Below are 25,889 nucleotides of genomic sequence, written 5' to 3'. Positions count from 1 at the left end.
ATGGAACCAAAGAGCTCTTTCCTGCCAGTATCTGGAATGAGTGTGAGGAAAAACTCTGTCCTTTGCATTTTCAAAGTGATGTCCTCGGGTTCAGTCACATGAATTTGATCAGTAATTAATTCTTATATGCTATATTATATATAATAATGTTAATACAGAGTTGCATGGCTGCTAAGTCTCTGTCACTTGCTTTGAATATTTTGAAGTTTTTCTACATGTATTTTGACATTTCAGTTTTATTTGCAGCTAAAGCTGGTTTGCCCCATTAGGCTTTTTGTTTGTCTGTTTGTTTTTTGTTTCCCAAAGTTTATTTTCACTATAACATTTCAGAAGTTCTAAAATTAGCAGGGTGTTGTTTTTTTCTTATGGAGGATTTATAATTACTGGCTACTGTTAGGGGTTTGGGCAAGATTGTGCCACATGTGAGCCTTAAAAAAAAATCAGGAGGACCTTATTTTTAATAATGCCTCTATCACGAGTTGTTATTGAAGTTGTAGAATTATGTCTATATAGTTGAATAACATTTAAATAGTTACATGTTGATGGATTTCCCTGTGAGTGTAATCTTACACTTCTAATAAATTCTGACCGTAACAAATAGAGTAAATGAAAAGGCTAAATGATGACATTCCTATTATCAAATATAAACTTCTCTGTCAAGAGGAAATTAATATAATGCAAATATATTTGGGATTATTCCATGGCTGAATCACCAAAACACTGCATAAGCATTTGCAGGAGCGGTTTTGTGGGTGGAAAGATTGAATAGCTGTCCGTAGGTGCTGTTATAGCAGTGGAATCCCTTTGCTCAATATTCTCCTGTCCAATGAGGTGGAATGTTTCAAAGGCACATGGTTTATGCTGCTCAAAATAACTTGGGACCTGCAAACTGACAAATGCTATTGCTCCGGTGGTGACAGGTTATCTGGCTTCTTACAGCCATCCCCGCTATAACTAAGGTTAACTCCTTTCACCTATGGACTCCTAGTTGTTTCTGTTCCTAAGAACCTGAAGAATTCCTATGCTTCTATAACTTTAATTTTACACTTCTGGATAATTGCATCACTGCCGAGTGCCAGAGTTGGACATCAACATCTGGAGGAATTGAAAAAGGTAATGTCTTTACTTTAGATCATTACTGTGTTTTGATAACACTGTACAAGTGCACAGAGGGTCGATGAAAATGAATACCTGAGTGCTACTTATTGCAGATCAGAAATATGCAGGGAGCAGATCACTTTTAAACTATCTGATTTAAATTACACTGAAGCATGTGAGTTAGAGTGAAAGAGAAACAATATCCTCTAGGATCATGCAGAGCTTGAATAGGATTGGTGGGGTTCCTAAATTCCCTCAGCCCGTTTGTGTCCGATGGAAGAATAAACAGAAGGCAGCAATGCTATGAAAATTGCTTTGCAGGAATTTTACTTTTGTTTTTCCCCATTTTACCATATAATGAAATGATTACTTTATAATTGCTAAGATTACACCAATATACAGTAATTTGCATTTCCTTCTTAAAGAAAATCGAACCTAAGTTAATATGACTCTTTGGTTAAATACTTTCTTCTTTTTTTTTTCAAGTAAAATGACACTGCTGGCTATTTTTAGTGTTGGGAGATCTGCTCTCTGGATTAATGTACACAACAGCTGCAGAAACACTCCAGATAGAAGGGCATTGCTCTCTCCTCCACCCCACCTCACTCAGAAAGACATTTGACTGTCAGTGGCAAGTGTTTGGCCCAATATATTGCAACATTAAGCAGTAATCTGCAGCACATCTTGAATTATATTAAATAATACATAATTTAAAAGAGAATAGACTAGCTCTTGAGCTCATCTTTTTAGTCAGGACAGTATTATGCAGATCATGTTAAGGGAACTGATCATTTTATCAGCAGATTTTTGTTCACATCATTAGGTTTAAATTTACTTAGAAGCTCTTAGGTTTGTAAACTAAATAAAAAATCAGCAAATGTTAAAGGATCCAATTTCATAAACTTCAACTCTACTCTTTCCCCTGGCCTTCCTAAAGGTTCATGAGTACAGGATATATTTTCTTTCCTCTTTTTTCCTCAGAGAGTGCTATCAAAATTAAATAAAATTAAATGTATTTATACTGATAACCAAAAGTAATTACTTATTTAAGCTATTAAAAATGCCTTTTACAATAAGTACAGGAGCAAGCTGTTATAGACAATAGTCTATCATAGTTAAAGACCATGACACAACATAGTTCAGACTTTTTAGGTACTATTCCTGTACATTCTTTTAAAATTTTACAACAGTTTTGTTATGAGACTAAAGGAATTAAACACACCTTCAATGTTTCCTGTCAACAGCTAGTATTAGCAAGATAAGTACATTTTTATAAGTAATGCTATAGTAAGATTTTGGTTTTTTAAAATTACATAGAACAATAAAGAACAATTGTATAATGCAGTCAAAGATCACAAACCATTGTCTGAATCAGTAAATCAGTACTGCACAGTACAAATCAGTCCCTTATACTAATTAATATTTCACTTGTTTTAATAAGCAATGTACTGCAGGGATGGGCAAACTCATTTTGCTTAATTTCAAACCCACTCAAATCTTGTAATCTGAAAGTCTGACAACTTCATTGTTAATTGATTTCACATTTTGCTTAGGAGAGACTGCAAAAAAAAAAAGGAAGAAAAATTTAGTGAAAAAATTGTGGTGAAAATGGAACATACAATGGGCAGAGAGAAAAACAAATATAGCAGGACTGTGGGAAAAAAGAGTGAAGAAAAGTAGTCAGAAAAAAAATCTAATGAGGAAAAATACAGGTTATCTATTGTAAATAAGACATCCACCTGTGAAAGACCAGGATTGGGCAGGAGGAAAGGTTTCCTTTTCACTAGAAAATGTTTTTATTTAAACTGAATCTCACTTAAGAAATCAGAGGTTTAAATTACAAGAGATAAAGGTTTGTGATCTAAAGCAAGTTTGCACACCCAAAAACCAGGACAACCGACTTTAAATATCTCAAACTCCACGGAGTTTGTGCATCCCTATCATATAGACTGTGAGCCGAATTCTGCCTCCAGGTATACCAGTACAACCCCATTGAATAATGCCCTCATGTGTGCATGATATAACACAGCAGAACACGGCTCATTGTTTAAATAATGTAAAATACCGCACAGTAGCTTGTTGGGCATCTTAATGTGTCAGCCTAACAAGGAACACATGAAATATATTAAAATGATATCTGAGCACTAACATTTAAATTTTGGCTTCAGACATGAACTAAGGTTGTATTCAGGCTGTTCTCAGTCCTATGCATAGTGCTCACATTCATTGATCAGTCCTAATACTAGCAAGAATAATATAAAGAATTGGGGTGGATAAGACTGAGGCTAAATCAGGCTACATATTCATTAAAACATTTGGGCCACAATCTCTGATCTTTAACTTCTGCCTGGAATGCTTATGTATAGTTCTGGGCATGGAGGACCCTCCAAATCAAGTCTCTTTATGTTTGGAAGGGAGCCAGAATAGGAGCACAAAGTTTTGTCACTCTTACTTTGCTTTATAGTTGTGACTTTTTTGTATCTATACATAACATCCTGTTCTCCCTTGGGATTTACCAAAGCAGTGCTGTTCAAAACTTTGGGACAAATATTTTATTAGCCAAAAAGGGCATTTTTGCATTAAGCAAAACTACTCAAAAATTTGTGTTGAATTCAGTGAACAGTTTCATCTGAAAAAAACTGGTTTTACTGTAGAAGAATTCAAACCATTGTATACAAGTTTCTAAACAAAACATTGATTTTTTTTTTACATTTTAAATATTTTTTTTACATTTTGATGTTTATTTTGAAACTTGTTTAAACTAATTTTTAAAGGGTTGAAAAATCCCAAAATGAAACTAAATGTTTTTTTTCAGGTTGAACAAAATGTTTCAATCAACCCAAAATTAATTTTTGTTTGTTTTTCATTTCACTGAGAAAACTGATTTGTTTGTTTGTTTGTTTGTTTTAGATAGACCCAAATGAATGTTCCTTATGGTATTTTGGGTTGGGCAGAGGCATCACACAGCTCTAGAGTGCTCTAGAGTGCTAAATCTCAAAGCCTATAAACCATGGGCCCAGAATCAGAGGCAATGTGTGTGGGAGTGGGCACACAGGTGTCAGGTGCCCTCCCCCCCTCGATTTCTCGGGATGCCTCTCGCCAGGATGCCCAGTAGCAAGAAGAAGTGGATCCCCCTAGCGGCAGCACTCTCTGTGTGTCCGTGCAGCATGGGGAGAGAGGAAACAGAGAGGCTGGCTGAGCTCCCCCCATCCGCTACACGGGGCAGCTTCTCCGCCCTGCTGCTGGAGTCTGAGCACTTCTCCCTGCTTGCTTTGCAGACTGCCCACTGATGTGAGTAGGGGATGGAGGCAGAGGCAATACATGTGGTGGTCACATACCGCCCCCTCCCCGAATGTTTTAATTGTGCCCCTCCCCCCACTATCCACAGTTATGTGTCATCTCTGGGCCCAGTTATACAAGCTCTTTTTTATGAGGGTAATCCTTGATGTAAATGGGACTGTCCAGGTGATTAAGGACTACTTGAGTCTAAAAAGGCTTACAGTATCCGGGATACAATACTATATTTAGGGCCCATTGACATTGGTTCCAGCCTCACATCCCAGTAGGAGACGAAGACATCTGATTGTGGAAAAAGAACTACACCAGCCCTCAAAGACTGCAGCACTAATGCTGACTTCTGATAAGTAATAGATAATTTAGAAAACATGTTCATCTTTAGCAATTTTACATTTTAAAATTAATCCTGAATTTATTTAAATGTCAATTTAACTTCAGCTAGTATTGCTCAAGAATATTGTTTGCTTTGCAGTCCAGAGAGCTGCTGAGAAGGCAAAAACAACTCAAAATCAGGGTAAGAGAGGGTCTTAACTATTCTCATTTTATTAGAGCACTACATATCTAAACTTTGAACTAAGGATAATATCTGTTGTGCACGATAATCATTAAAGTGGTTTATTGTGACCATACTCCAATACCATGAATATTGTTCCTAATATATGGCAAGATGAAAGCAGCTTTAAAACAAGAACAATATAAAGTAAAAGGGAAATTTTGTATGTGTTTTTTTCATTTCATGAAGGTTTGAAAGTTCTACGTTGCCTCTTTCTTAGACATCCCATTGATGTAACACTGAGATCGAGGGGCAGATGAATAAATATTCAAGGGCAGGGCTTAAAATATATAATCATAAGAATGGCCTCTGAAGAAATGTCAACACTCACTAATAAAAATGTAATTGTCCTCCACAGTTCAGCAATAACTCTCTTACCTTTTTTATTAGATTTGTTCACACAAAAGACCTGATTCTGATCCAATCTAAGTCAATGACAAAATTCCCATTGACTTCACTAGAAGCAGTAGCAGGCCCAAAGGCAGTCAGTGTTTTCTCCATAGATCCTCAGCTTACATCAGTTATAACCACAATTTTAAAAAAATCCACGAGAAACTAGATACTTACATACAATCGAAAAGCTGGAATAACAGTATGTGGAGATATTTAAATTATTATTTACAAAATTATGTAACAATGAGCAAACACTTGTAAGAATTTCTTAGCCTCCCAATCAAATGATGTTTGTAATGATTAGGGATTCTAAAATGTATTATAGATTAAACAAAGCAGGGGGCATATTAAAATGTGAATGTTGAAAAGTAAATTATCTAGAAAAATATATCTGAAGCGATAGACTGACTTGCATTTTAACCTATTTATTATTATAGCTATCTTTCCCATCAGAGGCTGTTGCTTTCTCTGACAACTGGGAAGCTCCCTTTATTTTTCTTTGTTTTCATGGCAGTATTTTGAAATGCGATTTCTGTTACTTGGTTAACTGCAATTGGTGTGGGAACTGGATTAAAAACTACTACTTGTATCTAAAACTGAGTGATATACCATTTTCTTGTAAGTAGATCATAATTTTTTTTAAAAAAAAGCCTTAGGAACACAGAACACAGCTGACTTAACTCCCCAGCTCCAGCCTAACCTTTCATGAGTCTGGAGTCTCAAAGTCTGTCTAACATATCAACAGGCAGTAACAGGAAACAGAAACAAGGACAACTGTTATGTGACAATTCCCACAGCATGTGGGAATGCGATTGTGATCTTTAGATATCTGAGAGATAACATGTGTCATCTCTGTGCTTGTTTTTTAATTCCCTATGTATCATTTTAATTATTAAAAACTAATTTAATTGTTTACTGTTGAAGTTTTTGTGTTTGGTTAATGTTACATTTTATAAATTGGGTAGGGATGACTTAGGTTCAATTAAATTAAATGGAGATGGATATAGTCTAATATCACTAATGATTTAAACTTTTAATTTTTAACCAGAAGCAGTAGAAATACAGGGACAAGTCCTCAGCTTGTGTGACATGAACAGCGCAATACCATCTCAACCTCTAAGCATCTGACCCACAAATTTGAATATGCAAGAAAAAAGTCAAACTAGTTTTTGCTAGTTATTCTGTGGCTCGAGATTTTAAACCTCAGTTTCTTTCATATTCTATTAATGGGAGTTAGAAGTGGCAGGCAGGAATGATATGTGTTGACTAAATCTTCTCATTTTAAAATCAGACTGAGTGCCGAAGAAGGTGTTTGAATGATTCACTTCCAGATTACCACTTTATTATTAGATAGCTTGTAACATCAGACATTCAGCTTTTTCCTAGCCAAACACAGGAGCTGACTTGTGTCCAATGTGTCCAAGAATTCTCTCTGTTTGCTAAGATTTCACTATAATTTATCTCAACAAGACTCAGGATTCTTTCAGTGACAAGTGAGTGAATTTAAGTGACTCCATAGTATATAAAATGAATTGGTACACAACAGTCTCATGGGACAAACTCCTGTCATTTAGGAATCCCCTTGCTTTCAACATACAACATTTAGGTCAAGCCATTGCCAAAATCGAGTTGTGGAAGCCAATTCGAGCATTATGGTATATCGTACCCTAAAGAACACTTGGCTAGCAACAGAACATTGGCAAAAATGTAGGCTTTTTGGAACTTAGTGTTTATCCAGTTAATTTAACCCAAATTAGCATGGTGGACAGAAGAAACATGTATAGTCAATGTTGCTAGACTCTGTCCTTGCGTCAGTGGAGACAATCAGGTTTTATCTCCCCATTTACCATCCTAAATATCACGAACAAGCTATTTAGAAGTAGCTTCACAATTTCTCCTGTTGACTTTTGGTTTACTAAAACTTTTCCAATCTCCACTACAAAATTTGACTAAGGTTTTGCTGCTTTGATTTATCTGAGAAAATCTAGTCTATTGTGTCCCTGCTAGAGATTGTCTCTGTTGAGTAGCATTTTACTGGGGATGAGGGGGTGTCAAGTCACAGAGTCTTAACAGAGATATCCATAATTCTGTATAAGCTTTATTGATCACATCATCACTGTATGGGTATCTCACACATCACTGACTAAACTCCCAAACTTCTATCCCGCTGTGCATTGAGTTCACCGTGAAGCATGGAATAGATTATATGGGGCAAACTCTTCTTTGGCTGTTCCAACGTTCTGATGAGAAAAATGAAGGGGAAATCCCCAAGACATAACCAGGCCAAACCAAAATCCTGAAATCTGAGTCAGAAAGGAGATGTTAAAGACTGGATCCAAATCTGGATACTTTGCAGTTCAGATTCTTCTGTAGTACCTACCACTGCAATATAAAAACGAAGACTAATTTTTAATCAAGCCTTTAACATTGTAGTCATTGCTCTGGTAATATGTTTTAGATTACTGGAAAGAAACTATGTAAGAGATGTATAGATATTTTCGTAAATAAATTAAATTCAGTTCTATCATTCTCCAACCCAGGGATCTTGCTAGATTGTGTGTTGGACCTCAATAGAGATTGGGTTGTTCTCTTCTAGTTTTGAAATCTAGACAGCTTTAGCTTACCCAGATGTACTTCTTTATCACTTTGCTCTGTGGAGTATAGAAGAGTAGAACTTCTTTTAATAAAAAAAATAAATTGCACATCTCTCAAGGCTTATTTGTAATTTGATTGTTTGATTTTCTCAAAGCAAGTCCTTGGTGAAACTCAGCATTTTTTCATTTGACTCTAGCTATCATATTATTCACAATATTTCTGATTTTAGATAACCAAATGCTGTCTCAAAGTGTGATGTTTGACTAGCAGCCAACTTCTACCTTACTAAAAATAGAACAAAATAATTATCTTCTAGGCAAACTGAAAATAGAAAATAGAGTTAGATACAACAATTTGACCCTGAATGATCTCTAAAGAAAAATATAAGCATAACTAGGATTAGACTGAATTTTTATGTTCAGCCTAAGTATGAAGATATGCCTAGATGCACCATCCTAGGAGGAACTCTATGCTCTGCTCCTGCTCTGATGGGTAAGACGAAGTAAGTTAACTCATCTCCTTTCTGGAGTACTGTTTGTTTTCCTATCTCACACCTGACCAGATTTGCTGGCTGGCACGTAGCTGGGTGGAGTCTTCATTTTGCTTATTTCCTGCCCACAAGCTTACAGTGGTCAGTGTTAGGTACAGAGCCTCAGCTCTCCTCCAGTATCTGAGGTCTGAGCTATCAGGCAAGCAGCCCTAGTCTGGCCACATGAGAGGGGAGACACTTTGCACTCCCCTATGTGACTATGTTATGGCTAGTCAAAAACTAGCCCTTGGTATTTTAATGTTTCAGGTTTTTTTTATTTTTATTACAGATCTTCCTAAAGCAGTTGCATGACCAAAATATTATATCTGCTATTCTATATTTTCAAACTAATGCTCCTTTTTTTGTTATTGAAAGATGCCTATTTATTGTACTCTTTTGCTAATGTACATTCTCCAACTACTTTTGCTAAACCAAACGTTCCTCCTTATGACTGGCTTAAGTGACCTAACAGACATCAGAATTTTACTTCTTCAGGGAATTAGAGATCATTTTATTTGTGTTTCAATGTTTTGTATGAAGAATCCAAAGGAAAAACACAAGTCCCAGCTCAAAAATTCAGAAGATACACACAGAAACACAACTGTTTGTTTGTTTTGTCTAGGTGCAGAAAAAATGCGTGATGATTAATGAGGACCATGGGAACAGACATCACACTGAAATGAGAAATTTGTAATCCCAGTAGATCTATATAAATGAAATCTTGACTACCCAGCATTAGATGATTCCATATATCTTCTCCATCCAATCAATTTATGAAGCATTTACCTTTATTTCGCTGTAGGAGATGACAGGGTTTGGTCTCATCAAGTCATTTTTCAACTTGTATCTCTCCATGTGACCATCCATTATGCTCATATTTCTACAGGAATGCATCCTTCCTCTTCAGGTCTCGATGGACAATGCATTTAGTTTTACAGAGAGCATAGAAATGGAGTGACATTGTGGTTAAAGATAATGAACTTTTCAGTATAACAAACTTGTCCAGGCAAATCAGTGGGACAAATACTGCTGTTAGTTACACTTGTACAATTCATGTAAAATATCACACCATTCCCATGTATAAAACCACAAAGAGATAGACTGTAACATTTAGCATCAGCCTTAAATGGAGTGATATGAAGCTGCCCCACTCCAGAGACACTCTGTAAGGGATTGTGTCTCCAACAGCCTCAAATGGAAACAGGCAACATGCTTTCCTCCCCATGCCCAGCCAGCTCTATGGTAAGGAGTAGGGACTAGTCCAGGGGTCAGCAACCTGTGGCATGCATGCCAAAGGCAGCACACAAGCCTATTTTTACTGGCACACTGCTGCCAACCGGAGTCCCGGCCACCGGCCGTGTTCAGCCCACTGCCGGTCTAGGGTTCTGTCCACCGACCCCACTCAGCCCGCTGACAGTCTGAAATTCCAGCCGCTGGCCCCTTTTCAGCCAGGGTCACAGCTGCTGGCCCCGCTCAGCCTGCTGCTGCCCTGGTGAACGGAAGCCCCGGCCAGCAGCAGGCTGAGCAGGGCTGGCAGAGCAGGAGCCGGAGGATGGAACCTCAGACTGGCAGCGAGCTGAGCCACTCAGCCCCCTGCCTGTCTGGGGTTCTGTTCACAGCCCGCTGACAGTCTGGAGTTCCGGCCACCGGCCCCTTGCCAGCCAGGGTTTCGGTTGCCAGCCCCGCTCGGCCCACTGCCAGCATGAGTGAATGGAACTCCAGGGTGCTGAGCGGGGCCAGTGACTGGGACCCTGGCTGGCAGGAGCCAGCAGACAGAACCCCAGACCAGCTACAAATGTCCCATGTGAACATCTGTTCTCACTTTCAGGTGACGTTGTAAATAAGAAATGGGAAGCATTATCTCCCATAAATGTAAACAAACTTGTTTCTCTTAGTGATTGGCTGAACACGAAGTAGGACTGAGTGGACTTGTAGACTCTAAAGTTTTACATTGTTTTATTTCTGAGTGCAGTTATGTAACAAAAAAAATCTACATTTGTAAGTTGCACTTTCATAATAATGAGATTACACTATGGTACTTATATGAGGTATATTGAAAAACACTATTTCTTTATCATTTTTACAGTGCAAATATTTATAATAAAAATAATACAAAGTGAGTATTGTACACTTTGTATTCTGTATTGTAACTGAAATCAATATATTTGAAAATGTAGAAAAACATCCAAAATATCTGATAAATTTCAATTGGTATGCTATTGTTTAACAGTGCCATTAAAACTGTGATTAATAGTGATTAATTTTTTTAATCATGTTTTTTTTTAGTTAATCTCGTGAGTTAACTGCAATTAATAGACAGCCCTAGTAGGAATAAATTTAGAGATCTAAATAGCAAGGTCCCCCAAGGGTCTGTATGGAGACCTGTCCTGTTCAACATATTCATAAATGATCTGTAACTGGGCATGAACAGTGAGCAGGAAAAATTTGCAGACAATACAAAATTACTCAAAATAGTTAATGCCAAAGCTGACTGCAGAATTACATTAAACTTGGTAACAAAATGGCAGATGAAATTTAGTTTTGATAAGTGCAAAGTAATGCAGATTGGAAAATATAATCCTAACTATACATACTAAATGATGGGGGATAAATTACCGTCTATCCTTGATCATAAGCCGATTCATTTATAAGCCGACCCCTACAAGATGGATAAGTAAAAATGGAAAATTTTATAACCCATTCATAAGATGACCCTATAATTCAGAGGTCAGCAAACTTTGGCTCCCGGGCCATCAGGATAAGCTGCTGGTGGGCCAAGATGGTTTGTTTACCTCAAGCGTCCGCAAGCACGGAGGTAAACCTAAGTAAACAAAGTGTCCTGGAGCCAGCTGCTTAACCTGACGGTTGGGAATTTTTTTTTTGCGGGGTGAGAAGCTGGGAGTCAGGGGAGTAACCCCAGTGACCACCCTCCACATGACCCTACCCTAACCCAGGACCCCACTCTCTCCATCCCATCCCTTCCCACCTTATCTGGGGAGGGCCAGGGGAGGATGTCTCTGGCCTGGCTGGAGCTGCTCTGGCAGGCTGGGCGGCATGGCTGCAGCATGCTCTGGTGGGCCAGGCAGTGCAGCCACAGCCTGCCAGCCCCGGAGCTGCAGCTGCTTTGGAGGCTGGGGGGGAGAGCAGCATGACCAGAAGTGGAGAGACTCTAACCCTGCCTCTTCCCTTCTGGCTCTGCTGGATATGCTGCCTCTCCTTGCTCCCTCTGTTGGGGGAAGGAACTATGTCCCACCTCTTCCTCTCTATACCTGTTCATAAGCTGACCCCCTTCTCTGGTGCTTCCCTTTTTTACTAAAAAAATTTGGCTTATGAACAAGTATATTCCGTAGTTGTTACCACTCAAGAAAGAGATCTTGGAGGCATTGTGGATAGTTCCCTGATTCATTCAATGTGCAACAACAGTCAAAAAAGTTAACAGAATGTTAAGAACCATTGGCAAAGGGATAGATAATAAAACAGAAAATATCATAATTCCACTTTATAAATACATGGTATTCCAACACCTTGAATACTGAGTGCAATTCTGGTCAGCCCATCTCAAAAGAGATATATTAGAATTGGAAAAGTACAAAGAAGAGCAACAAAAATAATTTGGGGCATGGAATAGGTTCCATATGTGGAAAGATTAAAGAGACTTGGACTGTTCATCTTAGAAAAGAGATGAGTAATTGGAGATATGATAATGGTCTATAAAATCATGTATGGTACGGAGAAAATGTATAGGGAAGTGTTATTTACCCACTCACATAACACAAGAACTAGGGGTCACCCAATAAAATTAGTAGGCAGCAGGTTTAAAGCAAGCAAAGGGAAGTACTTCTCACACAACGCACAGTCTGCTTGTGGAACTCATTGCCATGGGAAATTGTGAAGGCCTAAAATATAACTGGGTTTCAAAAAGAATTAAATAAGTTCATGGAGGATAGGTCCATCAATGGCTATTAGCCAAGATGTTCAGACACAACCCTATTCACCAGGATGTCCCTAAGCCTCCAACTGTCAGAAGCTGGGACTGGATGATGAGGATGGATCACTCAAAATTACCCCGTTCTGTTCATACCCTCTGAAATATCTGGCACTGGTCACTGTTAGAGACAGAATATTGGGCTAGATGGACCATTGGTCTGACCTGGTGTGGCCATTCTTATGTACTTAATATATTATTTTCTATGAGTTTTTAATGAAAAATTGCCAGTAGAGTGTTTTTAACCCCAAAATTTGTTTTTGTGGGGTTATATACTTATTGACTTCCAGTGATTTCAAACCAAATTTGCTCAGTTTAAAAGTACCGTAAAGCTGTTTGTATGTTTGTTTGTTTTTCTCCTAATTGTCAGTCCTATAAATTCAACACCAAATCTAAAAGTCAAAGTGGGTTCTTGCTGGCTCACACATAGTCAATCATAAAGGCTTTGCAACTGGAAATTAGTTAACAATTTGTTTGACTTATTACCTGGAACAGAATAGCTCTGCAAGTCTAATAGGAGTCAAAAGTAATAAAAACTTATTTTAGGTAAAGTCAGCAGATCTGACTCTGAATATAAACAAGAACAGGTCTATTTAATAAAAAGAGGCCATTTTTACAAGAAAAATTCAGAACAGAAGTACAATTTTAAAACTTTGTGTTCTCCTTTTCAGACGCCTATAATTCTGTGCTGGCAACTAATTTACTATTGATATGGTGTGGTCCTATTTGTCCTTTTTGTTGACAGCATGCAAGACAACAGTTTACAATCTTCCACTTCAATATCTCAACTTCTGAGAGACAGTTATTTAGCTGAAACCAGACATCCAGGGAACAGTGAAAGAAGTAGATCAGAAGCATCTCCACATACTTTCCATTATGGCAGTACTTCTGGGGCTTCAGAGGAAGTAGCTGGCCAAGATGACCTTCCAGATCTCTCTGCCTTTTTGAGCCAAGAAGAATTAGATGAAAGTGTAAATCTGGCAAGACAAGCAATTGATCAAGATCCACCTGAAAAACAGGATGAGCAACAGACACATGTACATTATAGCTCTGATCAAGTGAAAAACTGCGGAAAAACAGTTTCAAACAAACAAGTGGCCCAGTCCACAGCTTTGCCAACTTCAGACAATGGTCTCCATTCAAACTTTTGCCTGGATCATGTCACAGAAACAAAAGGTTCCAAAGAGAGCACTCAGGATCTAAAGAAACAACAGTTTGGTTCTGAAGCAGAATCCAAAAAGGAATTCCTAAACAAGGCAGCAGATTTTATTGAGGAGCTTTCTTCACTTTTCAAAGCACACAATTCTAAAAGAATAAGACCTAAAACATGCAAAAACTACAGGAACAAACTTGAATCTAAAAATAAGGCTGCTCAAGAAGGTAGCCCTAGTTTCCCAAAGCTGTCAGAAAAGAGAGAACGACCTTCTATTCCAGTACCTCAAGACTTGGATAATAAAGCAGAGCATATACTTGAAAAAACAAATGTTCGACAGGAGGCAAACTTGGAAGGTATAAATCAATTAGAAAGTACAGAATTAACAACAGAGGCAGCACCCACATCTTTATATTTTGAGGAGCCTATCGGACAGCCACCACACTTTACACAAAAAACTGAAAAGCAGAGAAGTTCCTGAAGGAACCAAAGTGCAGTTGGACTGCATTGTGGTAGGAATTCCAGCACCTGAAGTCAGGTAAACATATTCAACTTTTGCCATTTTGCATTTCTGTAATGGCAGGTGGATGTGTTACACTTCTAAGTTGGTTTTATGTATACATTTTAGAAGTTTGTAGCAGAAATTCTTTGATCTTGGTTATTAAAATTAATTAGGAAAAACAATTGCTTTCTTTAAATCATCCAGAGGGTTGTTGCTGTTTAAACTTAAGACATTTAGGGGGCATGCTTTTTCTCTGAATTGTAGAGGAGATACCTGTTAAGAGCTACACCTCTGTAATTAGAAAATGTGTTATCTCCTTTCTGAGAAAGATTTGTTCTTTTTATGGGAACTGAGTGATTAATCACAATGGAACCAGCTGAATATAGCTATGTGCATGATTCTTGTTGCTATAGTTTGAATGCATTTGGGTTGAGTAAGTACAGGATTGTATGACCAAGAGATTTTCACTAATAAATGTAAAAATATAAATGATGAGAGATTAAAAATCCCCTCTTTAGTTATTACACTCAGAGCCAGGAACTCCTTAATGCTAATACAGGGTCTGACAAGGATTCCCTCTGTAGCCTTGGGAAAGTCACTTTGCCTTAGTGTCTTCAACTGTGAAATGCTTTAACTAATCACTATATGTTACTCATGCGGTTGAACAGCTAAACTATGTGGTACAGTTTCTGCCTACATCTCAGGAGAATTTCAAGGATTAATTAGGTAATGTTTGTAAAGATCTTTGGTGATGAAAGGCACTATAAAAGTGCTAAACATTGTATGCCAGGGACACAGATTGGGAAATAAGTTTCTTGAAATTCTCACTTTTACCTTCAAATTATCAGATTTTATTGATGTTGCTCAACCTAAACTTGTTTAAAGATAGCCCATAGACTAAATGTTCTCAGTCACCTGGGTGCTACCCCAATGACTGCAATGAGGATGCATCACAGTAACTGAAAGGAGAATTCAACCCTTCCTCTGAAGGATCTGATTGTTGTTAACAGAAGAGGTAGGTGTATATTGTTTCTAGGCTGAAATCAAAGGGAAGCATCTTAATGCATAGCAATGTGCGTTCCAGTATGTTTCCTGCCCAAACTCACTGCTCAAATTAACAGTTTCCTCTGAGGCCTTTCTTTGTACTCCTCTTGTTCAGACTCCATCATCACAAATGCCAAACTGAATTCAGCTCTTTGTCTGGTAGAAGAGAAAGAGGATGAAAGAAGATAGTAGTCTAAGGGAGTTGCTTTTCCTGAAGAGACTAGAGGGGAAACATTGCCAAGTCCTAGATACAAATTCCCTACTTTGAAGAAATCTCTAACTTCTCAGATTCCAAAGACTCCAAGGCTGACTTGTTCAGGTACTTTGCCTTGAAGGATCTTCCCCATAATACATTTTAAAAAATTCCACAAGATCCACACTGACTCACACTGGGAGCCGGACCAAGTGGGTCCTATGAGATCTAACCCAGATCATAAAAGGTTTGAACATCTCCCTGAAGCAGGTGGAATTAGGGGCAGGGATAGAGTAATCTCAAAGAAAATACAACAATGCAGGAGCATCCAAGCTCAGGAGAAAGCTTAGGCTCAGTAGAAAATTCTGTTACTAAACTAACAAATAACAGTAAACACTAGGAAGAGGCTAAGTTTGTACTGTGTGTATGTGTGTGAGTTTACAGTGTGTTAAAAAGCAGACTGGGAAGACCTGCTGCTTGCAAAGGGTTATCTGGTTTTGTGTTAATAGTTGTTGTTAAGGCATAATGCAGCTTTTGGCCTGTAAATCCCACATTTCATTACTCCTGCAAATGGGCAGTAATAAACACTGGGCATGTGTGGAAGGAAAATCTATCCAGAAAACCAAGAATATTTTCTATCTTCCAGGTTCAAACCTAGCCAAGATTATAATTTGTGAGAACTAATGAGAGCATTATGTAGTATTTTGTGCCACATGATTGCAACTGTCTATATTATACATTTCCATATACAATGATCCTGACTCACTCATAGTCATTGGTTCCAGGAAAAATAAAATCAGTAAATAATTTACTTTTAGATCAACTTCCAATGAGCTATGGGGACTTGAGCAAACAGTATTCACTAAAAATATTAGGTATCTTTGGCATGGTGTATAGAGCTGTCAAAGACAATAAAGAGGCATCTTGTTGCCTGTAGATGCTGAAATGTGTTAAGACCTTGGATTAGAAAAAGTATTGGAGATCAGCCTACTTTGAGGGTAGCACTTTTTGAGAAGGTGTGTGGTTGGTTAGTGTAATGGCTGTGAAGTTATGCAAGGAGAAGACAGCTACATTCTTATAGCCAAGAAAGACAGATACAAAAAAGGCAACAGCCTCTGAAAAGCAGGAATTTATCAGCAGTTCATGAAGCAAAGCTTAATGCGGCGTTCATGGAATGCTTGTCCCTTCCCCTAACCTTGCAGAAGCCTCTCTCTGAATGCTCAATTGCTTTAATAGTCTGGAGTTGGAGAAGGGCAATGGCTTCTCTCCAAATCATAATTCACTGCCCCTGCCCCCCCCAACACACGCGCACACACACACGCACACACACACTCCTAGGCCTGTAGGACATTCTGGCACGAGTTAATATGGGAGTGAGTCAGTACTAACTCACATTAGTCCTCCCACTGACCAGTGGAAGGGAGCCTGAGGAATGAGGACATGGATTGTCATGTTGGATGTGACAGCATGGCTTCTGATGGAGTATTTGCGTGGCAGAAAGGTAATTTGTTTCTATAGTACAACCTGGGTCTTAAATATACCCCTACAAAGACTATTTCAAAAAGCATGTATTAGAGATGGTTCAAACTAAAACCTCTAGTCTGAGGTTTGGATACAAGCTATTGCCTTGAACCTATAATGCCTGAATCCAAATACCAAATTTGAATGCATTTGCATTGAAGGAAGTTTTGATTTGGAAATGCCAAGTTTAGAAATACTTAGTTCCATCATGTTGGTTTGATCTGAGTTATTCTGCCCTTATTTACACTGGTTTAAATCTGAATAACTCTACTCACTTCAAAAAAGAACGACTGTCAACACAAAATGTTGTTTAAACAGGTTCTTTTTCTGATTCACAAACCTGTGTTAAGATGGTATTAAGAAAAAACAGAAGCTAACCTTATCATTTGACATTCAGTTCACATTGCTGGTATCAGCCATCTTGACAGAATGTACTAGCCTTCTGCACACAAAGTGGTGGAATACATGTCCTAGAGAAGAATGCCTAAAAGGAACATAGTATCATGGGTTGTCTGCGGCTACAAATTTGATTAATGTTTTTTCTGGGCTTCAAAGTAAATGATATGATCCTTCTTTTTCCAAGAACATGCATCTGGGCATTTGAGAGTGCATTTACTTTTTGTAGCTACTATCTGAGGTAAATGTCAATTAACTTTTAGCAGATATTGGGATTGCAATGTGGGTTTTGGTATTATTGATTTACTTTTCACGTTAGCCTGTCATTACTACTACTGAGCAAGCACTTTTCTAAACAAGTAATTTAAATCCAAAATGTTATCATGATTTCAGTGCTTCTAAATCAATGAGTTTCAGTACTGCACAGAGATGGGTGCAAAGAATTTCCATCAGCGCCAGATGGATTAATAGGAATAACTGCTACCAAATGTTCAATAGTAGCAAGAAATCAGACAGAGTCTAGTTCTTTTGACTCAATGGCAAGGTGGAAGAAGTCAGAGATTTGTGATAAAATCTCCTAATCATATTAGAGGCTGGAGTCTTGAACTGAACCTCTCATACCTGGGACTGCCTGAATGATTTGATGGGTGGGCACTGGAAGTTTCCTAAAGGATCTGATCGGAAATAGTAATGTAGGGAGGGAAAGGTGTCTATTTTATGACAACTAGAGCTGATTTAACTATTCATTATGGATATGATTCAATGTTAATTTAGCCACTTACTTGCTTATTGAATTATTCATACAGTTATGATTTTCTTTAAATATATTTGTCATTTGTCAATTTTTGCTGAATAATTAGATTAATAACTTTAAGACTATGAGAGACAAGATGGGTGAAAGAGACAAGCTTTCAGACCTGAAGAAGAACTCTATGTCTCTTGTCTCTCTCACCAACAGAATTTCATCCAATAAAAGACATTACCTCACTCACCTTATCTCTCTAATATCCTGGGACCAACACAGCGATAACACTCCAAACTTTCAGACTATGAGTTGTTCACAAACTGTTCACTTTGACTATTCATTGTTTCCATTGTGTGATGGAACAGCTAAGATACATGATATAGTTCTGCTTTGACTGGCTGATGAAAATGCTTTTTAAAGGATGAATAATGAATAGTAAATAACATACTTCGGTATGAATTTTCAGACAAATAATAATTTGTGCTAAAATTTGCCAAACTTTAGGATTCACAAATATTTTCACAAATGCCCAGCAGTTGTCTGAACACCTATTCATAATAAATAATACAACTCCACAAATCGTAGCAAACCAAGCTTGGCATTTTTGTCTCCAAAAGTGCCCAATAATTTTTAGAAAACTATTTGACCAGCTCTGGTGAGAACACTTAAAACATGTTATTATAGCAACAGTGAGGTATCGGGGAGCAGGGCCGGCTCTAGCCATTTCGCCACCCCAAGCATGGCAGCACGCTGCGCGGGGGGGGGCGCTCTGCCACTCGCCGGTCCCGCGGCTCTGGTGGACCTCCCGCAGGCATGCCTGCAGATGCTCCACCGGAGCTGCAGGACCAGTGGACCCTCCGCAGGGACGCCTGCGGGAGGTCCACCGGAGCCGCCTGCCGCCGTCCCGACAACCGGCAGAGCGCTCTTCGTGGCATGCCGCCCCAAGCACGCACATGGCGGGCTGGGGCCTGGAGCTGGCCCTGTCGGGGAGACAACTTTTACCCCAGAAAATGTATACAAATAAAATATGAGTTATTTGATGGCAACAGAATTCATTTGTAAATTTCCCTCTAAACCCAAACCTAAAATTTCCTTACTCAGCTCAGCTTACTTAGCTGAGTGGGTAATCACTCAGTGAAGGACAGAAAGGGTGGGTGGCACAAGAAACTGATTTAAAGTAATGGTAAGTGAGCCTCTGAAGATTTGATTGTTTTGATTTGGATGCTTATCCGGACCCATCCAAACCTTTGAGGCAACCAGGCCTTAATGTAAAGATGGTTGTGTGTAAAATGTAGTGTAAATAAGCCCATAGGTGGCAAATGAGGCAATACCAAATGCCTCAGGAAGATTTAAGAAATTAAGCACATCACTAGGTGAAGTTGGTTAAGCTTATCTACAAAGATGTTTCAATGTACCCAAACTTTATCCCTTATATTTTATATCAGTTTTATGCAATGCCATAAAAAAGGAGAAATCAAAGAATGACATCACAAAATCTGTTTATACTGACCCCAAAACTGAGTTCACAGCTAGGGAGAAACACTTAGTTTATTATTAAACATTTATGTTGAGGTAGCACCTAGAGTGCACTCAAGATGCAGCTCCATTGTACAAGGCATTGCATGAACACACAGAAAACGACTACCCTACTCCAAAGAATTTATTGTTTAAAAAGTTAATTTGAATTGCAATTTAGCCCCCCCCCCCAAAAACTCTGAAACAGTGAGTCACATTTACTTTAGCTACAGGTCAGATATACAATAGGTATTTGGAGTGAGGACCATCTAATTCTTTTAATGAAGCTAAAGGTTGTGAGGACTTCTCTCCATGCTTCCTTCTGCATCTCTTTTTTTAAAAATTGCTAAAGTAGTAGGTCTGACATATGTCCTTCCTGGAGGCCCCTCCTTATCCGCTCAGACTAAGAGGGGTCTAAATTTTTTCTAAACTGTTTGGCTCATCTCTGCTAGGTTAATTTTACTTATGATTCACATTGCATGATTTGGCACACACAACCGTTCTGTAAGTGTCATGAGGATTTAAAGTGCTATAAACAGGCTGCATGTCATGAAATTTCTATGAGAACACTCTCTAACATACACACAGATAGCTAAAAAGTGTTCATTTGAGCACTGCTTTGTTTAAGAAAATAGATCTGTGATTGATTAATTTGTAGTTATATTTAGAAGTCATATAATCACCATTAGGTTGAAAAATATTTCTGAGAGTTTAATAAAAATTCATTTCTTAGTTTTTATCTCTTTAAGCCATGGGGCCAAACTTGTCTTTGATATAACTCCATCCAAGTCAGTGGAGTTATGCCAGGGATGAATTTGGCCATAGTGTTTGACGCCGGTTGGGGTTCATGTGAATCTGGCTTGTGTAGTGGAACTATCACTACAATTTGTGGCAGGAATAAAATGTCAGTGACAGAGAGTATTGATTCTTTAGTCATGCCATGTATCTCAATGTCAGTACTCCCTTTGTAACTAACATTTCATTACAGTATTTCAATGATAAGAATAATATGTTAATTAATAAGGATTATATCACAATCTTACATTTTATATGATGGATGTAAAATCCTGCTAAAACATTTCCTAAAATGTTATTTTACAATTTGTGGTAGTGAGGAGAGGACTATTAGGGTAAAAACATACCTTTTATTTATAAAAATTACAAGGGCATTTTGTACTCTTGATCTTTTTGTTTTCTCTTTCTGTAATCTCAAAACAATTAGTGTATGAACTTTAAGTAAGATGGAAGTAGTGATTAAAAATATACTACATGGGAAAACTGAGCCTATGAAGCATAAATTGAAGTTTACTAACTCATGCTGCTCATTTTGAAGGGGTGAGAGGAATAGTAACTGCAGAGGAAAGAACAGCAGTAACTGAGTTATACATTGTCATCTGTATTGCTCTATAACAGAAGAATGCATTCAGTTTACATGAAAATACCCTTGACAAACAATGGAATGAAGAATAGATTCCACTCTACCCTATAGAATTATAAAACCTTTCAATTTTAATCAAAAAGTTGATCAGCAGGAGCACATATCGCCCTTTCATTTTAGTATTGCTTGTATCAAAGTATTTAGTGTAATGTGTCTTGTTTTGTCTGTGCTTTGTCATGCGCACACACACACACGCACACACAGCAAAGAACCATATAATCTTACTGTGTAGTCAGTAGAATAGCAATAGTACGAGGCTGCCTAATCAGTCCTTTAAAAGAGAGGCTTCTTTTGAAGCTTCTTTATTTTCAGTGCACAGCTTTTGTCTTTTTATATTAATTTGAAGTGTTCTCTCTTCTGCCATTTTGGAAATTATCTATAGTCCATTTGGCTTTTTAAGAAGTGTGTAACTGTCTCTGCTCCTTTTATAACGATTGCAGATAATGGTACTTCTTAAACTTCTGACTGAGCGCCTCACTACTGAATTTGGCTTCCAGTAATAGAGTGTTTATGAAGTGTTTTGAAATACATATTTAACAAGGTCCATGAAGCTTACAGGCAGCATCAGAGGTTGCTATGAAGTACAGTATATTGGATCACAGTTCTGTCCTGGGCAAATCACTGACTGAAAAAACATGCCAGGGCATCTAATTTTGCCCACCTGAGAGCTGAAGACCTAGAAAATGAGCAAAGTAGGACTGGAGGGGATAGAAGAATGTGATCCAAAGCTCCCCTACATGATGACCAACTAAGAGATCAGGGTTGTGAGCATAAAATTTTGCCATTTTCTCAGTGGCAAAACTTCACAAAAACAATGTGAATATATTTCACATAAGCAAATCTGTATTTCAGCTGTGAGAAATTTAGGAAGGGAAAACAGAGTATATGTCAAAGTTCTCCCTGTTCTCAGTCTGTTGCAATAAAATTATGTTACTGGTCTCTTTTTTTTATATATGCTTACATATCTGTCAGCTGTAATTGGTGGTTTTAAATTTGTAAGTACTTATTAATTAAATCAGTTTATAGTGCTTGTTACAGTAGAGGCTAGTAACTTGTGAAAGTGGGAGGTAAAACTGACGCCTAAAGGCACAAAACTCATACATCCAGTCATTCAACCTTGAAATCCTACTCAGTTATAAAGGAGTGTCTTTCTAACAGAATGTCAGTGTGGTAGGCAATTGGATTCACTCTACAGGGCAGGAACTCCCCTGCAGAATAAATAGAGCAGGGGTAGGCAACCTATGGCATGTGTGCCAAAGGTGGCACACGAGCTAATTTTCAGTGGCACTCACACTGTGCGGGTCCTGGCCACCAGTCTAGAGGGCTCTGCATTTTAATTTAATTTTAAATGAAGCTTCTTAAACATTTGAAAAACCTTATTTACTTTACATATAACAATAGTTTAGCTATATATTATAGACTTATAGAAAGAGACCTTCTAAAAATGTTTAAATGTATTACCGGCACGCAAAACCTTAAATTAGAGTGAATAAATGAAGACTCGGCACACCACTTCTGAAAGGTTGCTGACCCCTGAGATAGAGTTTTCAAGTTCCAGGACTGAACAATCAAAGTCAATTAATTGGACAGGTATAGATCATACTGCGTCTTATTCAAAATAATATACCCTGTCCTCACATTAGGCTTTTATGATTTACGGGACACAAATAGTACCTAGTTTGTATCTCGGTTATGTAATAAGTATTGAAGTTCCACTTCTTCCTGCATGCCTATCATGCTGTGTTTTTTACAGAGCTCCCTCAGGCGTCACTTATCAGTCTGCACATAATTCTGTTAGAGTACATCTTTCAGTGGTATAGGCTGCTTACCCTTCTTTTCTCTGGAAGATCCTTTAGGGACGATCCAGAGTTCATATACTGTCTGATATATACCCCAAACTGATCTGAAATGCAGTACTTCCAACATGCTAATGCAACTGAAGTGCTAACTGTAAGCAATTGTATTTGTTTAGTCATATTCTTAATGCTCTGAGGTACAAACACATTCCTAATGATCTGACCTTCATGATGTGTGGTAGGAGACACTGTGCAAGCACAGTATAGTTTATTGTTTGAAAGTCTTTCCTAAGGTTTTCTACAATAAATTTATATTTGCTGTAATATATTTTTACTTGCCATTTCTTTGATAATATTTGCTTGTGCTCAGTAGCTCGTACACAGCTTTTACTTAGTTGAATTATTTCTAGAGTTGGGTGAATAGTTAAAACATAAGAACGGTCATACTGGGTCAGACCAATGATCCATCTAGTTCAGTATTCTATTTTTGACAGTGGCCAGTGTCAGATGCTCCAGAGAGAATGAGCAGAACAGGGCACTTTTGAGTGATCCATCCACTGTCATCCAGTCCCAGCTTTTGAAGGCTTAGGGACACCTGGAGCATGGGCTTGCATCCATGACCATATTAGCTAATACCCATTGATGGACCTATTCTCCATTATTTTATCTAATTATTTTTGAACCCAGTTATACTTTTGGCCTTCACACCATCCCCAGCAATGAATTCCACAAGTTGACTGTGCACAGTGTGAAGTACTTCCCTTTGTTTTAAACCTGCTGCCTATTAATTTCATTGGGTGCCCCAGACTCTTCTATTATGTGAAGGGGTAAATGATACTTCCTTATTCACTTTTTCCATACCATTCATGATTATATAGACCTCTATCATTAGGGCTCCGTGTCTGTCATGGTGGTCATGGAAGTCAGAGTTTCCATGACTTCTTGAGACCTCCGTGACTTCTGCAGTGCCCGGTGTGGCTGACTGCAGGGCCTCCCAATAGCCAGCCCTGAGGCCAGTGGCTCAGGCAGACCTGGAGATAGCCACACCGGTTGCTGCTGGAGCAGCTCTGCAGCCAGCCGCTTGGGTAGCCCCACAGTCAGCCACACCAGCCACTGCTCTGGTGGCCCCAAGCAGCTGGCCCCAGGGACCGCCTGAGCAGTGACCAATACAGCTGGCCCTGGGAACCAGCTCTGCACTCCTATTGGCCAGGAATAGTGGCCAAAGGGAGCTGCGGGGATGGTGCCTGCAAGCAAGACCAGCACATGGAGCCTCCTGCCTTCCCCTCCACCACCTAGGTGCTAGAAGTGCTGGCCACTTCTGGGGTGCAGCACGGAGCCAGGACAGGCAGGGAGCCTGCCTTAGGCCCACTGTGACGCTGACTGGGAGCCACCCGAGGTAAGACCATGCCCCAACCCCCTGCCCCAGCCCCAAGCCCCCCCACACCCAGAGCCACCTCATGTATCCCAAACCCCTCATCCCTGACCCCACCCCAGAGCCTGCACCCCGGCTTCAGCAGTTTGGGCAGCTTTTTTTTGGTTTTTTTGCGCTTGGGGCGGCAAAAATGGAAGAGCCGGCCCTGCCTCCCTCACACCAAATCCTTCAGCCCTGCCCCCAAGCCTGGAGCCCCTTCCTGCACTCTCAGCCCCACCCCAGTGCCCACACCCTCAGCCCAGAGCCTGTACCCCCTTCCACAGCCTAACTCACTGCCTCAACCCACTGCCCTCTCACACACACCAACTCCCTCAGCCCCACCCCCCAGGTCTGAGTCCCTCCCACACACCAATCCCCTCATCCCCAGCTCTGCCCCAGAGCCTGCACCCCCAGCCAGAGCCCTCCCCCCCACACCCCAACCCTCTGCCCCAGCCCTGAACCCCCTCCCACACTCCAAACCCCTTGGACCCACCCTCATTACCTGAATTTTGTTATTGACACATCACCTTCATACTGGTCACGCATGAACATAAAAAATTAGAGGGAACATTGATGCCTGAGCAGCAGTCCTCCAGCATTCTGTTAGCTTTTTGACGACCACTGCACACTGAGTGGATATTTTTTGGGAATTATGTTATTTGACAATCAAATGTATTTGAAAAAAAAATCAGAATTCACAGAATAATATCCACTGAATACTTTATTCAACCAGTTTTAATTATTTCTTTGAGTTAATTAGAAAAATGGCAGAAAACAGAAAATACAACTATTGCTTGTAAGAAACAGTATTGCGTATATGTGGAAATTGTTGGGCTGGATAAACTGGACAAACCTCAAAAGGTTTATAGTTCAGAATTAGTTTAGTTCAATATCTAAAAACAGATGCTTCTGCATTTTGTCCAGAACTTTTAATTCCTAACTTCAATATACCATAGTACCTTTCCTTCTCGCCACCCTCCATCAATCTGAGTTTTGCTTTGAAGTGAAACCCAGCTGCTTTTTACCTTCTTCCATTGTTCCCTCCACATCATTAAGGGGCAGCAGGATAGCCTCCTCTCTCCTCCTGCTTGTTTGCCTAAGGGTGAGCTAATAAGCAATCTCAGCACCAAACTCATGGAGCTGCCCTCTGAGGCGCTGCTTTTAAAACAAAATCTAGACATGCTCCTTTCTTTCCTGCGTCTTCTACAGCATTGGCTCTTTGAAATGCAAAGAGATTTGATATCTCTACATGCCTAACAAAATGTTTTGAAATCCCTGTTTTCACATGAGAAATAGGATTTGGGATTTCAGGTTCAGGCCCAGTGTAATCTGCACCATCTAAATGAGCGTTAAAAGGCAATTATAGCAACAAGACCCAGAGAAGAATTTAGGGTCCAGCAGCCTGAATGGCCATCTGCCCCTGAGAAGACTTATCTTGGAAATGTCTTACAAGTGGTAGAAAACGTCTTTTCCTTGGGATATACACATTAACTTTATATATGTAATGATCAAGTGGTCACAAACATGCAGCAACACATGACAATGTAAGGAGTCATGTTAGATTAAATTCCAGTCCTTTTCTTTACTTTGCTCCAAGCTAAACATGACATTTTACAGGGATGAAGTTTAAGAGAAATTTCTATATCAGGAATTTATACCAGGCAAGTACAGATGGGTCTGAACTAAAACACCAGATCTGAACACTCCCAAACGTTGGATGAGTTC

General features: G+C 39.1%; 1 protein-coding gene across 1 annotated transcript in view; it reads left to right on the top strand.

The window, feature by feature from the left end:
• MYPN (myopalladin) overlaps nucleotides 1–25,889 on the top strand; it is a 122,389-nt gene that overhangs the window by 24,440 nt on the left and 72,060 nt on the right. The window contains 2 exon segments of the mRNA XM_030570702.1: nucleotides 13,196–14,057; nucleotides 14,059–14,141. Of these exon segments, the coding sequence (XP_030426562.1) occupies nucleotides 13,196–14,057; nucleotides 14,059–14,141 (945 nt within the window).

This window comes from Gopherus evgoodei, chromosome 7 (assembly GCF_007399415.2).
Source record: "Gopherus evgoodei ecotype Sinaloan lineage chromosome 7, rGopEvg1_v1.p, whole genome shotgun sequence".
Classification (NCBI taxonomy): Eukaryota; Metazoa; Chordata; order Testudines; family Testudinidae; genus Gopherus; species Gopherus evgoodei.
The sequence above is the reverse complement of the archived record's forward strand: the minus strand, read 5'-3'. Positions and strand labels throughout refer to the sequence as shown.